Source organism: Plectropomus leopardus, chromosome 1 (assembly GCF_008729295.1).
Source record: "Plectropomus leopardus isolate mb chromosome 1, YSFRI_Pleo_2.0, whole genome shotgun sequence".
Lineage (NCBI taxonomy): Eukaryota > Metazoa > Chordata > Actinopteri > Perciformes > Serranidae > Plectropomus > Plectropomus leopardus.
This window is the reverse complement of record NC_056463.1, coordinates 6582789-6600733: the sequence shown is the minus strand read 5'-3', so window position 1 is coordinate 6600733 and position 17945 is coordinate 6582789. Positions and strand designations below refer to the sequence as shown.

Below are 17945 nucleotides of genomic sequence, written 5' to 3'. Positions count from 1 at the left end.
TTGGCTACCTAAATTATTCTTATTATTACAGGGGTGAAATTATCTTAACTTCAGCAACAGTCAGTCCTGCACACCCAGGACCAGATGCATAGATGATGTGTATGCCCCAAAACCATGCGTAGACCCTTTCACCACACATAAACTAGTATTTATGATGTGCAATAATGTGCATGCCTTACATATTCTTCAGACCAGGCATACACAGTTTTAGGAGAGATAGCTGCGGGTAAAATTGTTGAGTTGAGCTGAGTGACGGATAACGTGTTTTTAGGTTGTTTGCCAATTTCACTGATTGTGTTATTATTTTGCAGTCTACTCCGAGTCAGTCAAAAACACATATACATTTTTTATGAGCATTAATTTCATCATATTCATTTTATTTGCATTAATCTTTCTGTGAAAAGATTAAAAGATTACATGTTATCTTGTGAGGCACTTTGGAAAGTCCGTCTTCCAGTTTTTTTGTTTTGTATTCTCACAACATCGAGCCTACATGCAATATATACACTTCGACAGCTGATCTGCTGCTCTGCGGTCATGTTAAAACAACACGAGACAGAATAGTCCATTCACCGGTTCAGCCTGCCTGCTGCCTCCTGTCCGCTGGGAAATAAACCTCACACCACATAATCGCTGGTGAAACTGGAGCAGCCCGCTGGTGTCGGAACAGCCATACTGGGACCGGATATGGCACCTGTTTAGCTATTTGACCAACTCACACTCAAGGTCGGGACTTTGGAAGAGGGAAACTTCTAGATCAAGGACACCAATAAAGTTTTTACGAACTGTCCTTGAGGCAACTGTTCTAATCTGTCCAGCAGAGTTCAGCCAGATCTGTGACCTTTTGGGTTATTTTACTTTTGTCTCATTACAGTATTGAGACTTTTCACAGACGCCTTTGTCCGGCTGCTGATTTGCAGGCTGCTGCTCTGCACTAGTCAACCAGGCAAAATATGTCTGGTTGTTGTGTTTTTTTTATTTTTGGAACATTTAATGTGTCTCAAAATCACAGAGTAGCTGTCTTTTCTGGGTGTCACCACAGTGTGAAATATTTTAGGAAGCACACAAACCATAGCCAACAGTAGTAACATTAAATCATCAATCATTTAAATGTCTTAACACATCTAACACACATTTAAAGGGTACCATTATCCTTTTTCATTTTTTCAGTCATATATATATATATATATGTGATATAATTAGAATGTCGGAAGTTCATATGAACAAAAAAACTCAGTTCATTTTGAATTCTTTCAAATGACAAGTTGAGGTCAGCTTGGGACAAATTTTTTATTGAGATGTCCTCCAGGCGCTACTGCAAGACTTTAAATTATGTAGCTTACACTGCTTATTGTAGACACATGTTAAAGTCAGCAAAACCAGAAATCTTGGTTGCCGATGTTGTTAATTTCTCTGTTTTAGAAGCTTTAAGTGGTGACTTTTCATGCTAAAAAGTGTTACTTTACTCAGTTACAGTCATTCTCCAACTGCAATGACGGTGCAGAGACACCACTAGCTGAGAAGCGAAGAAACGCTGATCAATCAGAGCAGACTGGGCTTTTTTAGGAGGGGGGCTTAAAGACACAAGCGCTAAAACAAAGCATTTCAGACAGAGCGTGAATACAGGATTTCAGCACAGACATTATGAGAAAAATAAAGTGTACTTGAAAAATGAGCATGACAAGTGTCCTTTAAACAAGTATTAGATGCTATTTCATGTATTTTTGCTTATATACTTACAAATTAGGGAAAGTGAGTACAACTGCCCAGCTTCCCTTACAGTTTTCATTGAGTCAGGCAAACTGATTGCTGTTAAAGTCAAAAGTTACAAAAGATAAATAAAAATGGACACATCTGCTTTTCCATTGTGACTACACCTCATTATTGGACACTGGAATTAAGTCAACTTTATGAAACCTTTCGACTGTTGCAAAGTCAATGAAATCACTCTTCCAAATTTGGCTTTTCATTATGAAACAACATATTCTGTAGAAGTAATCATTTCTTTTTTTTCTTTACCACAATGTTAATCTTTTAATTGAATAGTTTTACCTTTTACTCCTGCAGAGACACAGCTCAGTAGTCCGCCATTGTTGTTGTTATTGTCTTCCTCCTCGCACATGGGTATTTGCCTGAAACATAATGTGCATGCGCCAAGTGCGTCTGTAATGTCACCCTTCTCAAAGGGTTCTGCGCATTGGCAGTTTACATGGCAACAGAAGGGGTGGTGTTTTCAAAAAAAGGAGTTTTTTAGTTTGCGTTTTCAGGCCTCCAGAATGCCTTTGTCATGTGAACGAAAGGCAAAACCGCAACACAAGTTTAACATTTTATGCAAGAACTATTGCCTAGACAATCTCTAAAAGACACTGTATTTATTCACTGAACAGAGGAGTATTTTTTCGCAAGGTAGGTAATGCAGTACAAGGTCCTGAGCTGGAGCTGCACTGTGGGCCCCACTGTGCCTCCTGATGCAGGAGGCCGTGCTGTTGGCACAGTTGTCAGCTGTGAGCTGACGATCGTGTCTCAGCTGCTGTGGGCTGGGTCTCTAATAGATGGGAGGAATCCTCGACACCAAACACACACGCATCCACACGCCCCCTTTGAAAAGAAGCAGCACAACACACATCTAGATCGGGCCCCCAGTGGCCCCGTTCCCATTTGCTGTGACCAGATAGTGTTTCATGTCACAGCGGGTGGGGAGAGGAGGGCTTGGGGGGGTCACAGTTACCGGTGCGACACCTCTGCTCTCCCCACTCAGCCTGCAACTGTCGGGGACACACACACTCAGGGATCTCCACTGGAAATAAAAGAGGATTATGTTAACTGGACTCGCCTGAAAACAGTTTCATACTGGCTTCTTTTATCTCTCTGTCTCTGCCTCCTCTTTCTGTCTCTCTTCAGCCAATGAGAAGATTGGAGATATCAATGGCTGTCCCAAGAGCCGTTCTCAGATGGTGAGTGACCTTCTAAGTTTGTTTTGGCAGAATGTTGTGAAATTTACTTCCTGTGTGTGTTTCTGTGTGTGTGAAGCGACACACCTCTTTGATTTCCCATCTATCTCACCGCCTCATGTGGCCCTCGCTGGGAGCTGTGGCACAGAAGTCACTGGTGAATAGTTAGGCCATTTATTTTTACTTTTGTGGTCTTGCGGGCTGCCGTCCGTGAAAACCTCTGGCTCAGACTTCTGGCAGTTGGCACTCAGTTGAAAGCGTCGCAGGCTTTGGGTTTTGGGGCCAGTTTTGCCTCATCTTATTACACTTGCAAAGGAGCGAGCATTCCTCTCATCTCCAGGAGTGAGAGCAGGCGGTGAGCATCAGCGCTGAGGACAGAGACAAATGTTTACAGCCAGTTGTGACGTGATTTTTGTCCTCAGTGACATTTAGCAGATATGTAAGTGGGATTTCCTTTGTAACGCTGCTGGTGGGATTTCGGTGTTTTCACAGTTTTGTGTTCTCTGTGGGAAATGAGCCGACAGAGCCCAGGGCAGGGCTGCCCTCCGCTGAATGTGAAGGGTCGTAAATTGGGCCAGTGTGCCAGCTGAGGAGGCTATTTTTGGCCACCAGCCAGACTACTGATGCCTCAAAGCACCAGGGAGAGACACACACACACACACGCACACACGCACACACACACACACACACACACACACACACACACACACAGAGAGTTAACAACTGAGGAGGTGGAAGCACAGCTGATCGCTGAACCCTTTGCTCCATTGTGAACATGGACCCATCTTACTACACTTACGAGGACACTCTGTCATTGGGATTGATTTCTAGTGCTTTTTTAGTATTTTATAGTACTCTATCTTCATGTTTTTATTGTGGTCTGTTTCTGTTTTATGCCATGTTATAAGTTATGTTGCTGATGTAGCTACAGAAAATTCTCCACCTTGCTTTTTTGGTCTAATGAACAAACCATAGTAATTGTGTGATGCATACACTTCAAAGTAATGTAAAACTATTTCTTCAGTCAAAACGGAGAAGAAAAGTAGCTAAGTGTGATAAAATCTATCGGACCAAAATATTGCTTTTCAAATTATCTGGAAGTTAATCAGCAGCGTGGATTAATTTTCTTACGAAATACCAGAGAGAGTTAATTTTTCATGTTTATTTATATTGCCTCATGGTGTTCTGCAGTTGAAAGCCTTTAAAACTGATTAGTTGTTTGGTGTATAAAATGCCAGAAAATGGTGAATACTGTCGATCAGCTATCCCAGAGTCCAAGAGGACTTCCTCAAATGTCCTCAAACCAAAATATATTGAGTTAATTGTCACAGAGGACAAAAGAAAAGAGAAAGTATTCACATTTAGGAAGCTGCAATAAGAGAATTCCAGATAATCTTTTTTCTTACACAATTACTTAAACCAATTAATCGATAATTAGTTTCTTAAATTAATAGTTGACAACTACTCAGTTAATTAGTAAGTTGTTGCAGCTCTATTTTAATCGTCACTGTTCTATTTGTGCTCAAACTATCCCTTCATTTGTTTAAAACCCTGTTTTAAAAGCAGACAGGACACAGAAAGTACAGGATTCTACTGACTTAGAAAAGTATATATTGCTCTTTATAACTTATCCCCTTTTGTAAATACAGTACTTATTTCCATGTCAGGATACTGTATTAGTGATGAGAAATGTTTTTTCGACTGACCTGATTAGTAAGGATTTGGCTGTTGGCATGTTTTGGTCTGATCATTGATTGATTGGTTAACGTGCTGTGGAGCAAGTTGGCCGTGCAGCATAGGTGTTACCAGGGGGATCTGCCTTAGTTGTGAGCAAGCTGCGTGATACCAGAACACCTGAGTTTACTTACAAATCACTTCTGAAAATGGCTCACCTCTCCCTCTTCTTCCTGTTCCACTTACTATCAATTAGGCCTCTCCCATTAGCTCTGATTACGCCCCCCAGTCGCCTTTAATTGAGCGCTTTGCACTCTTTGGTCTCAGCGGTCGGGGCCTCTCTGTGGTTTTGTTGTGCTGTTATCAGCATCCTGTGTAGCCTCTTTCACATCCAGCCCCACTGTCATCAGCAAACACAGCAGCTTTTTTTAAGACAAGAAAATTGCAGGATACTTCAGAGACAAATCAAGCGCTTCCAAATATACAACTTGTCTTTGATGGTGTCCCCAGTGTTCATGGATGGTGCATGTGTCAGTCAACAGGGAGACAAAAAAATATATTTTTATACTGTGCATTCAACCAATGTGATATTGTTTATTGGATGGCTGCTGTCAAACTCTGCTTTTATTTTGCTTGGATGAGATCAGATGTTGCAGTGTGAGTGTATGTGTGTGTGTGTGATATTTTTGGATCGCTGCGTATAATCTCAGTAGGTTTGTTAGCTTTAAAGGAAAATCTGACGCACTCAAGCAGTGCTAAGGGCAGGTGCAACGGTAGTCATTATGCAAATGTTTGCTTTGTGTGTTGTTGTGCTGTCAAAACAAACACACACACTCACACGCACAGGTCCTGAGAGTTTAGGTGGCAGCTGGGGTGGAGGAGTATGAGAGCTCACTTTTACAGCACTTGATTTCATTGCAAAGCTTCCAAAGCTGCTGCCAATTACCAACACTTAACTTAACCTCCGTCTCTAAACGAATAAACATGGAAATAAGTTCCATCAGTGGAATAAATTGTAGCACTCTCAGCTCACTCTCACGCTAGGTGATTAACATGCGGGCTGTCCAGGCCGGAGCGAAAGGCTGTTTTTACAACTGTCACATCGTCGTTAAACGGACCCCCATCATCGGGTCATTCCTTTGCCACCCAGTAATTCCTCTGTGTGTGTGTTTGTTTGTGTGTCTGCCTGTGTGGGTTCAGTGCAAAACGGGGGTGTCGATGTGACACTGAGCTGTTAAAACCACACAGGATGCCTTGAACACACAAGAGACACACAAACACATACAGAGAGTTTTGTCCGAGCAGCATTAAGGCAGCAGCTTCTGAAATGAACTAGATTTCACCTGCAAAAAGCCTGACAGCTACGCTTTATCAGCCAAACATTTCATCATCCTCATTTCACTCAGTGCTAGTAATGGATTAAAGTACTTAATTTACTGCAGATACTATGGAACAGCTTTTTGAAGTTAAGCTAAATTTAAAGGGACAGTTTTAGTAGTCGAAAGAAGTGCAAATGAAAACTTGCAGACACTACTCCCTAAAAGAAATGTTACTGTTGACTTTTTTTAATGCATTTTTTGATGCTGTAATCACCACAAATTCTAAATCGTTTCCTTTCACTTCCATTATACGGCGAGTGACAAGTATCCCAAACATGGATAAATGAAATGAACATTTTCTGCAAAATATTAGTGAGAAAATGCATATTAAAATTTGAATGAACTGACCCTTCAAATTACATTATCTTGTGGTCCTCAGCAGATTATCTGAGGCACATTATACCCACATTTACATTAAAAATGATTGGATAATCCATTACATATGTATTTGCAAATTCAGGGACACACCACGCTTTAGACTATGTTTCTCCACTGTGTATTGAGGATGATATAGAGAGTGAAAGAGCCTGTTCCAAGGCAGATTTCCCCCCCTAATTCAAAAAGATAAAATATATTTTTGTGTAATATTTATGTTTTTTATATTTTTTGTCTTATACCTGCAGTTGTATTTATCAGTGTGAATTGCATAGCGAATTGAGTTGTCGAGTTTCTAACTCCTAACACTATCACCTCATAAAGGAAGCGTGCGCGTAGTCATGGACGAGGGGCTCATGCTCGTGACGGTATGAGATGTAAATTATATTGTCCTCCATAGCTGAGCTATAGTGTTAGCTAGCTCAGTGGTGCTAGGTGAGCTAGCAGTTGTAGTAGTAATTCTGCACAGTGACAAAGTTGGTGAATGTAGTGAAAGAAAATAGTTCCTACATGAAACTGCTCACAACAGGGCATGTGGATTTTCTTTTGAATAAGGGGGCCATGATTTCTGGAAAGAGACATTGCTGTTGAGTTATTTAAATGTATTTTTGGCGCTTTGGGCACCACAAGCAGAGTGCCATCTAGTTTTATTATATTGGAGAGAAGGCAGACATCTCTGCGGCTGAAATCTCCAACACTTGGCAACTCACTAAAACTATCTAGACTGATAGCAGTACAGGTAAGAGGAAAAATGTATTTTTGATTTTAAGGTAAACCACTCATGGGTTTAAATTATTACCTGTATTCTTAATAACTTCTCTGCTGGACTGGTTTCTTCTCTCTAACATGTCTATTTTCTACTGCTGCAGAAGAGAGAGGGAGAGGTAAAGGAGGTAGACTGACAGTCAGCCACACAGGTAGAAACCAGCAGGACCAGGTGTCAAATGGGCAAAAACAGACTGAAGGAAGCATCGACATTCACAGAAAAACCTTAAATGACGACACAGCTCTTTCACTTTGTGGTTAAACTGGCCTGACAGCATAGCTTTTCTTTACCTTTTGCCCCGTGTGTCCCCTTCAGGTGCAGTGTTGCTTGAAACTGTTGCACAGTGTTGTGTTAGTGTGTGTAGTGAAGATCACAGATTTAGACCGGTGGCTATGTGGCTGTTTTCTAGACACAGATGGATGTTGGAGGTTTTGTTGCTGGTGAAGCTTTATGCAGGTAAGCAGGCCAAGACCCAAAAGATGTTTCATTAATGATTCAATGGGCGGGTGAATGTTTGATCAAAGGGAGTGGTACTTTCTGTGTGTATGTGTGTTAGAGAAAGAGAAATCCCCAACTGTGTCAGCTGGTCAGGACTCTGGTGATCACGTGATAGACTGAACACAAGACAGCAATCTACTGTTTCTAAGCAACCAAATATGCCAAACCCCAAAATGCTCATTTCTAAGGGCTAAGACCTCTATCAGCTCCTGAGCCCTGGGTGACAAAGAAACAGCACCCAGCAAGAGTGGACAAAATAAATACGTTTAAAAACAATGACAAATAAATCTACCTTGTCCCTTGAATAATGCAATCCAATACAATAGCCCTGCAACAGAAGCTGCTGCAGTGAAGCACATTTTCAATCTTTCACAATACTGTGATTCCCATGATGCACGGCAAGGTGTTTTTTTTTTTGTCCACCCCTTGTACATACACACAGACATATTGTGCTCATTTGTTGCATAAGAAAGTCATCTGCTGCAGAAACAGTTAGTGCATTCATAGAAGATGACACAACACTTTGTAAATTACACAAGAAATTATTCCAGAAATCTCAAAACGTGGTGTTGTTAAAATGAAAAAAAAAAAAAGAATTCACTAATGTCTTCTGAATAAGTAAAGACAACCCTTAAGTGTTTTTCAGACTGCAAATGAGCAGATTCGCTTTAATTATTCTGCTCACAGAACGGGGGGAAATGTTGAAGTAGCCAGAGAAAAATGTTTTTGTTTGTGAAAGCATAGTGTCATCCGGAGGATAATTAGGAAAATCTAAAACCACATGAACATAAGGGTTTATAAATAATTATAAATCTTACGAAAAGATAATACAACGAAACATGTTTAATAATGCTTAATTAAAAGAGAGAATACACACTGTGTCCACAACACGATTACAGACGTGCATAAAGACACACAACAGCAAGTCTATAAAAATACATTTGCAGAAGCACTATGCTGCCTGAGGTTGATGTGTGTGATTTTGCATCATGATGTGTGCATCACAGCAGCTGGTGCATCAGTGTTTTTATCAATAAGCTGTAAAAAACAGCACTTCCTCGAGATACTGAAACCTCTGCATAAATATTTCAGTCAAGAGTGAGAGAATTATTAAAGTAGACGTCAAAGTTCAGCATGTGAGCTGGTAACTGTTATCTGTGAAAACCTCTTGAGAGTGAAAGTGTGTGTGGGCAGATCCTGACAGATTTAAACACAGTCATACAGGCACGTGTGCAAATACACATGCATACTGACAATATGTTGTCTCACTACCACGTGATCAGAATCCACAAGATTCAACAGTTAGAAAGTTAAATGGTAGAGATCTTCAGTGTATCGGGTGTATCGTGTAATATTGGGTTTTTATGAAATATGACTCATCAGCTAATCATGTTGTTTGGTGACAGTGTGAAGGCGGTTTATTCCTCATCAGACCAGAAAAAATGTGGTTTAAATAACAATAACAATAAGAATTTAAATAATTGTTCTGTAAATTTTAATTTTCACGTTTTATACATTTCTTTGTTTATTTGGAACTTCCTTACACCAAAAATCAACTTCCTTATTAGAAAACACCAAAGTCAAAAACAAATACTTTTAAAATTGTGTTAAGTTGTTAAGTTCCTAAGAGTAAAAATTTCAAGTGTTACAGGTTTTGAATGTACAACCTCACTCTCCTCCTCCATGTAATTCTCATCACCTGGTGAGGCAGTTTAATTTGCGATATCACACGAGAATCACGAAATCACTCAATAATCCAGCTCTCATTTACAGCATCTGCCTAGAATAGCTCTCGTGGCAGAAACGGTATTGCCAAATCGCTACCGGTGGACACATTTCCGCGCTTGCTTTGTATGTATTCTGTCTTATCACCCAACACGAGCTGAGAGTTTGCATCCCTTAACTTTCCTAAGGCTGCCTCTGAGGCTTTTTCATTATGACAAGACTAAATTATTTGTATTGAACCACACAAGTTCATTGCTTTAGATCAGCTATCAGCAGCTTTGGTTTAAAAATATCGGCCTCAGTATCAGTTTTCAAAAGCTCCTATCAGTCATATCCAGCTTCAGACACGTAACACTCGTGCTTGCACACACACTCCCTCCCTCTAGCTCTCTCGCTTTCACTCTCTCTCTCTCTTTCTCGTTCTGTCTCATTCACACACACAACAATAGCATCCCTGTAATGGGAAGTGGTGTTTGTTCAGAGGGCCGTTGGCAAGCCGGCTCCGTGCTGCTGCCGGAGCAGAGCAGGAGGTGACGGTGGCCTGGGTGGAGGTGTGAGGCCGGGCAGAGCAGTCACACTGCAGGAACAGATCACATATCCAGGCAGGTGGGAACTACCAGTGGTGTCATTCAGGATCTGCTGTGGATTTCTCTCTGAGCTTGTTTTGAGGTATTTTATTGTGGTGATGAGCTGAGTTTGAGCACAAGAGTATTACCATTTATTTATTTTTGACTGTATTTGCATACTTTGTGCATATTTTTTAGATTTTTTTACAAAATTTGTCATTTTACTTTTTTAAAAAACATGTTTTCTGCAGGCTGCTGCTATTTAAATTCTAACTTTACCAAAGACTTGGAGGCAGTAGAGGAGTGGTTCGGTCACTCAAATGGAGTTAAGGTCCAGTTGGGGTTGAGTGGGCATTTCAGAAAGGTTTTTTTTTTTAAAGAGTCTGTGGTATTTAGTGAGGATCATAGTCTGCATTCCTGTTGTTCCTATGTTTTCTGCTGTATCACCTCGAAGGGCAGCACATGTCAGCCCCTCTAACAGCTGTTTCTGGGGTCAGAGGTCACTAAAATGACAGCAGGGGCTAGACTGCTGTTTCCACTCAATCAGTGGCCCAGAGTCCGCCAGCCTCTTCACACACTGACATAACTCAGATAAACACGGACTTTAGGAGTGGAATAAGTTGTATTGATCAAGTATTGGATTGATTAATAAAACTGTGGCACAGCAGTGAAGGTTAGCACTTGTAATGGCGTACATAATGTAGCAAGGAGGACTCAAACAATCACTACATAAATGTACTTACTCATGTTCTGGTGGTAGATGGACTTGGTAAAAATCAGGTTTTGGGTATTCAGGTTTGGCAGTAATAGAGTTATTAGTGATGAGGTGGTGCTTATAGCATGTGATTTTCAGGTTAGTAGCATAGACACGACTAATATAAATGTGGTAAATAATATACGTAAGTACCTATTAATTTTGTGTTAGTGGATGGAATGCATTGGCTAAAATGCGATCTCGGAAACTAATGGCGATTGTCAGATAACGATTTATCTTAAGATTACCTTTGTTTTTTTGTTTGTTTGCATGCAGATATCTGCTCATAGAGATGAGGTGAAATGATTGTCCCGGATATCTGCTGCTAAACCAGATGTTTTGAAACACTGGCCATCTCCCCTAGTGGCATATTGTTGTCAGGATCATAATCAATGGATTTTAAGACCGTATTGAAATAGACCAGTAGTCCACAAACTTTTAATACCGTGTGCCATATTATTTGGCTCTCCAATACCACCACCATGTTGATGTGACAATACAGTAGCAAAGGTGTACCCTTTTAAGCTACGGGCAGTTCACGCAGGATGTGGGTTTATTCCTAATCAGAATATTAACTGTCAGCAAAGCTGTACAAAGGAGTAACACTAGAATGGGCATATAAACGCTTTAACACAGCTCATATATACTGTAAGGCCCAGCCCCTCATCAGGAGATGACTTCTGTGCTGCTGCTCAAGTAGCCACTAGCACTTGGTCGATTGTTGTCCACTTTAGTTTCATCAGGGCTGCTCGAAATATTCTCCTCCTGTGGTTCATTTCGATTTTTTTCTCTTTTTTTAACCTGTGCTGTTCAGGAGCTGGTTTGCCATTTGCTATCTGCTGGTTTACATGTGAACCTTGTGATTGACAAGTCACTTCCATGGCATTGTCCTTGGATTCTCAGTCAGATCCATGGTAGTGGATGCAACTAATAATAAGTTGGGGAGGGGGCTAATAGTAATAGTCAAAGTAATTTAGACTACTGTAGTAGTGGGTGTAACTAATGGCAATATGTTGGATGAAACTAATTGTGATTTAGTAGTAGGTTTAACTGAAAAGAAATGGTAGCGCAAGTAACTCAAAATAATATGCAAGGGGATGTAACTAACAGTAGTATGGTCATGAATGTTATTAAAGTAATGTGGTGGATGTCACAAGTAGCAAAAACAGGAGACGTAACAGGAGATATGATGAGTAGTTATACAGCTCTTCATGTATGTAGTAGTAATGTGAGTGTAAGTGTAACTACTAGTGATATGGTAGTGGATAGAAGTAATCTAAAAGTAGTGGCTGTAAGTAATAAAAGTATGTTTGTAGATGTGGGTAGCACAAAGGAAGTAGTTGTCTTGTATGTATGCATCAGATGCTCATGTGTTTTCATTAGAGGAAGATGCAAATGCTTTACACGTCAGCTTCTCACCTCACAGCCAGAGACTTCCTGACAGGAGAACCATGGAGGGAGCTGTAGGTCAAGCTATATTTAGTCAGTGCATATTAAGTGTAATCATGTCATTAATCTTTAGAGAGCGGGACCCTCCCGGTTGCAGCCCACACAAAGAACTCAGTTCATATGTACTTTGGTTTAGAAACCACCTGGAGTATCACTGCTCTATATCTGTTCTCCCTTGGCTGTAAGACTATTTTTAAGTGGTTGTGCTCTCAAAACAGGGTTGTTGTAAGTACGTTGTGGCACACAGTGTGGTATAAACTGACTCTCACTGGTAATAAATGTCATGCTGGAAAAGATTTAGCACCTCTTTAACCTTTGTGCATACTGTAAAATGCTTTCAGTATGTCCATTTCACAGTCAATCCATCTGTTAATTGCCTTGCCTGGAGTACCACCCAGCAGTCAGAGCAACGGCCGAACCATATTGATATCTTGTGTGCCGTACCTGGTGTGTTTGCTCATCGGGAACAACAGTTGGTAAACTTTGATCGCGCGATCATTAATCTGCACCGACTGTGCCTGATGACTTGTTTTATGTGGTTTACTTTGTGATTACGTGGGCCAGCCAGCACACTCGCTGTATAATGGGTCACATGGGCTCTAAACAAAGCCTGTCTGCCTATCAAATCCTCTCGCAGCCCTGTGACAGCTCAGCAGTCTGCTCAGGTTGCCAGGGCTGCTGTCATAGCAACTGTGTCAGTGTAGATGGTTTGTTTCTCTCTTGCTCTGCTGACGAAAGTCTGCTTTGGTTTGAATCCTGTTTTGACTATGTCACCATGTGGCAAATATTGAGCTTTGTCCAGCACAGTGTGAGGAGCCAGTCTCTAAAGCTTTCCTAACATTTTACAACATTGTCTTTTTATGTTTTTTTTTTTTTTTTAATTGACTGACAATGTGCCATTTGTTTGTTTTACAGCTTGATAACTCAAAAACTAGATTTGGATTCAATTTGGTGGAAACACTTATTTCATCACTACAAATCTCAAGAAATGTGGATGAGAAAAATGTACATATCACTTTGTTTTGTTTTATATCCCTTATCATTTCCTGTGTAATTGGGTAGGTATAGCCTATACTATATGAATGTAGCAGAGGCCCAGTTTGTTTTTTTCCCCTTAGCAGCAGTTTTAGGAGTTCTGCACCACTCCATAAAGTCACCGACCGCACGTCTATACTTCCTGTTTGGGTTTTCACCATTAATTGTTTACACTGTCAAGCAAACGTCACAACTCGGCAACTCAGTTATCATCAAAATTTCCCAATTTCCCACCCATAATTATGACTTTGGAAGGCCGTTCATGTGCTCGTAACTGGTAAATGTGGTAAATACGATAAATGCAGTAAATACGATTTTTCAGAAGAGCTTGTGAAGGCAGTATAAGCTTTGAACTGACCGTCATCCTGGCGAAGCTCCCGGACTAGTTTGTGGTAGTTCCTGTGATTTCTCCTTTTTCTGAGGTTCTCATGTACCTACACAGATCTCTGTTTCTCTGTGTTCATCATACTATTTGGAAACATGTTTTGCAATCTGCAAAATGTAGGGACTGTTCGGGGCCTAAGATTTCAAATTTGTGCAGCTTACTGGCATGAAATAAGTATTTACTGCCAAAGACAGTCCCATAAACATCAACAGTTTTAACTTCCCATTATAACAGCCTGTTTTTCTCGGTCCAACACTATCAAATCAATGAATATGAAGGATGTATGGATCTGGTTTCATTCTTGTGTTCAGCACCTCTTTTCTGAAAATTGTTTGAACATTTCGAAGGTTAGACCGTTTTGTGCTTTAGGCTTTTCTTTAAAGAAAGACTTAAAGATGTTCACAGCCAATTTTTCCACTGAGCTCTCATGAGAAGCGTGTAAAAGACAGACCGGCACGCTTCCTCACATTATACAAATATGCAAATTTGAATGGAAATGTGCAGGGTGCAGTGTCTTACAGCTGTGTCTATCTGTCTGCCCAGATTGAGAACATCGATGCCTGCCTCAGTTTCCTGGCAGCCAAAGGAGTCAACATCCAGGGTCTGTCTTCAGAGGGTAAGCTGGACTCCCGCTCTTCTGCTTTCACTGGAACAAGAATGGTAGACCTAAATGCAAACCAGGCCGTCAGAGCTACTGAAACAATGTCCTTTGTGCTGTGGAAAAAAAGATAAAGAGTGGCTACTTGATACACTGAGGCGTTTTTATTGGCAGGCTCTTTTGCCAGGACACACTTCATTAATGCCAGACAGTGCACATTAAAACATGTAGACTCAGCAGGGGCTGATGACTCCAAATATATGACTACTAATGTACCAGAAAGCTCACAATAGTGCTGTGTTTAAATGTACTACAAAAAAAGACAGCTTCTGGCCTAAATGTCAACATCATATTAATCACACCAGGAACAATAATAGTAGTGATACCAATACTGGTAGTGTCATCATTTTGCAAAAATGTGTATCAGTGGACAGCATGTCCCATTACAGTAAGAAAGACACTGGGTCAGTCCTCGGTTCTGTAAGGAGCACATATTCTTTAAGTATTTTCTTGCAAAGAACTTGCAAGTCAGATAGACTGGAGAGCCGAAGCCAACAGCAGACTGTAAATAATATTCAGGTTGCATGTTGAAAACAGCGTTGCAAAACAAAACAAACCAGTGTACTCACAGCAACTTGAGGATTGTTCACTTAATCGTGTCAATGCCGAATGAAGGAGTTAGTAAGGCAGGTTGTGGCTTGTATGTTCTTTTAAGCAATAAGTAAACAGTTCTCCTAAAACTAGAAGAAGTATATGGAATTAAACTGACAATAAGCAACAGCAGCAAATGAAATGACACTGCTACAGCCGCAGTGGACTCTGTGAAGACAGAGGGTGATTTAGGATTTGCAGAACCATATAAGACCATTTAAGTACAGATATGTTCCAATACCATTTTTATCCGCCCTAATACGATTTCCAATACTTACACAAACTTGCATATCGGCCAAGACTGAGTACTGTTCCCATACCACTGCATTAAAAAATAATTGATAGCTGTATACTAGAAACCGTTTGTGGATGTGAAATAATAACTACTATTGTTGTTTGGCATGGCATACAACATGACTCGACACTTAATGTAACACTTTTTATTTAATCAGTTTCTCCTCACGAATGAGACTCTCTAACAGTAGTTGCCAGTGGCTGCACAGCACAACTCTTTCTGTATGCTTACGTTTTAAATTGGCAAAAAATAATTAATTTCCAGGAAAACTGTTGTTTTATCTTGGTGTGAAACTGCTGTTTATAAATAAATGATGTGATATTGGATCAGCACAGATACTCAAACTAGCATTTTAGGCAGTTTCAAAGGCATTTTTGATACCGTATCATTTTTGTATCAGTATTGGAACAGCACTATTTAAGACAAATAAACTTTATTTATATAGCATTTAAAACACAAACACGGTTGATCCAGAGTGCTTTACAACACACACACACACACACACACACACACACACACACACACACACACACACACACACAGCAAAAACAAAAACAAAGGGGAAAAAAAACACAAAATTTGAGCAATAACAGCAATATATTAACAAAAAATAATAAAATACCATTGCTGTTATTCTAGCATGTATAGTAATAACAATAGCAAACACTGTAAACTTGTTGTATTCACTGTCACCACATTGTGAAAGAAACAGTAATAATGACAGTTAAATTATGAACAAATAATGGCTAATTAGTAAAAGTGTGTTTTAAGATAACTCTTGAAAATCACAATTTTGGGGAGAATCGGATGGTGGGAAGAGTTTTGGGGTAGTCAAAATCTGGAATTCAAGTGTACAATGTCTTTTTGGTCACGTCTTTTTTTTTTTTTAGTTTTACTGTCACGTGATTATGTTTAAAGTACACTGTGGGCTTAATTTGCAAAGGCATAAGTGAAACTTTCTGCCTTCGATACTAAATAGGATTAAGCGGGCAAATGCAATTAAGGAATTAGTCAATAACACAATTTAACAACAATATCAATACAACATGACAGCCAGTAAAAGCAGTACTGTCATAGAGCTATCCTGCATTAGTTCCTTAGCCAAGAACAGTCCTCCTACTACCATTTTGCAGCTGTAGTCACAAAATTTCCCTTAAACTTTGTCCTCACAGCTGCTTAATCTTTCTCTTTTTAATATTCCTCATTGTCCTTCTCCCTGACCCCTGCAGAGATTCGTAATGGTAATCTGAAAGCCATCCTCGGCCTCTTCTTCAGCTTGTCCCGCTACAAACAGCAGCAGCAGCAGGCCCAGCGGCAGAACTCCCAGCCCTCTCTCCCACCCACCGCTCAGTCCCAGAGCACACACCCTCCGCTGAGCCAGCAGAGCAGCGCCCCGGCCCAGCTCAGCCACTCTACGCATGGGACTCCTGCCCCTTCAGCCCAGAAAGCAGCACAGGCCGAGATGCAGTCCAGGTGAGGCTCACTGACACGTTCAATCAAACTGGAAATATAAGAAACTTAACCTTGAAACTGGGTGACTGGATCTTCACTTTCTTGCTGTTTCTGCTGTTCTAATCCATCATTTTGTCATCTCTATCTTCCTGTTCACGCCTGCCGTCATTTATTACTGTAAACTTGACCTCTCTGTCTCTGTCCTCTTCCATATCTCTCTTTTCTTCTCCTCCAGGGATGGCTCTCAGAGTAAACTGCTCAAGTTTTCCCTTGGTCAGAAAAAGACCTCTAGGTCAGCTTCTTCTGCCTTTCTGTTTTCTCGCCCCTCCCTCTCTTTCCTCCAGCACTCCTCCTGTCCCGTCCCCTTCCTGGAAATAGGAAAGTAGAAATTGCCCCTAATCAAGGATAACATTTCTTTTGTTCTGTTGAGTTTCATGTTGTTTCTTTGTCTGTGGTTAAGGGCAATATCTACTACAAGCACTATCTAATATGCATGAGTGGCGGTGTTGAGCAGATAGGAACTAAAGCTCTGGGCTCCACTTTCTGACAGCGCTGTCTGTCTGGCAGTGCGCCTCATTTGGCAGGCCTGCTAAATGGGCTGTGAAAGACCTTTAGATAACCCATAAGTAAGTGTGTGTGTGTGTGTGTGTGTGTGAGAGAGAGCGCTTGACAAGCACATCCCCCATATAATGTGACATCAATAATTAACACGGAAAAGAATCTGTTTCTGGAATGTGTCTCTAATGTGTGTCTAAAATGTAGCTTCCGTCTGCGTTCACTGTGACGCTCTCGAGTCTTTTTTGCGTTCACATTTGCCCCTTTTTCAGCATGCATTGTGGTATTATGTGATGATGCGCCTTGAAATTGGATTTAGGATGTGGTTTTGCATGCTGCCCATCCCAGATTCTGTTTTCATTGCACCTGCCCCAGCACCAGCTCTTCTCCAAAGCAATGCAAGGACCCCACCTTCTGGTCAGCATGTGCGACTACAAGATCCTGTTGGTGCTCTCCAACCACACAGCACTTAACTTCTTATGTTCACTGTTAACTTATGTTCTCTGTTAACCCTTTGAAACCTGGACAAATTGGCTTTCTTTTGAAAAAAGCAGTGAGCAACGACAGGAGAAATGACCCAAAATTCGCATGAAAATAGTAAAAAGTACAACAACATTACCTGAAATGTGTTAAATAAATAAATAATATATAAATAATATAATATAATATATTTATATAACAAAAATTAAAAAAGTGGATAGAATATGGAAAATTGCTTTAAAAATCATAATAATATCTACCAAAATCTAAAAAATGCAGTTATAATAATTATAAATATAGTTTTTTCGCCAGCTATCTTCCCTCCCATTGCCATTTTTCCCATGTGTTGAAATATTA

The 17945-nt window shown here is 40.4% G+C and overlaps 1 protein-coding gene across 2 annotated transcripts in view; it reads left to right on the top strand.

Annotated features, from left to right (window-relative positions):
- The first annotated feature begins 2880 nt into the window (after window positions 1-2880).
- nav2a (neuron navigator 2a) overlaps window positions 2881-17945 on the top strand; it is a 99376-nt gene continuing 84311 nt past the window's right edge. For both annotated transcript variants that reach the window (XM_042490803.1, XM_042490793.1), the window contains exons 1-3: window positions 2881-2954; window positions 14101-14173; window positions 16331-16574. In XM_042490803.1, the coding sequence (XP_042346737.1) occupies window positions 2952-2954; window positions 14101-14173; window positions 16331-16574 (320 nt within the window). In that variant the 5' untranslated portion in view covers window positions 2881-2951. The remainder of the gene's footprint in view (window positions 2955-14100; window positions 14174-16330; window positions 16575-17945) is intronic.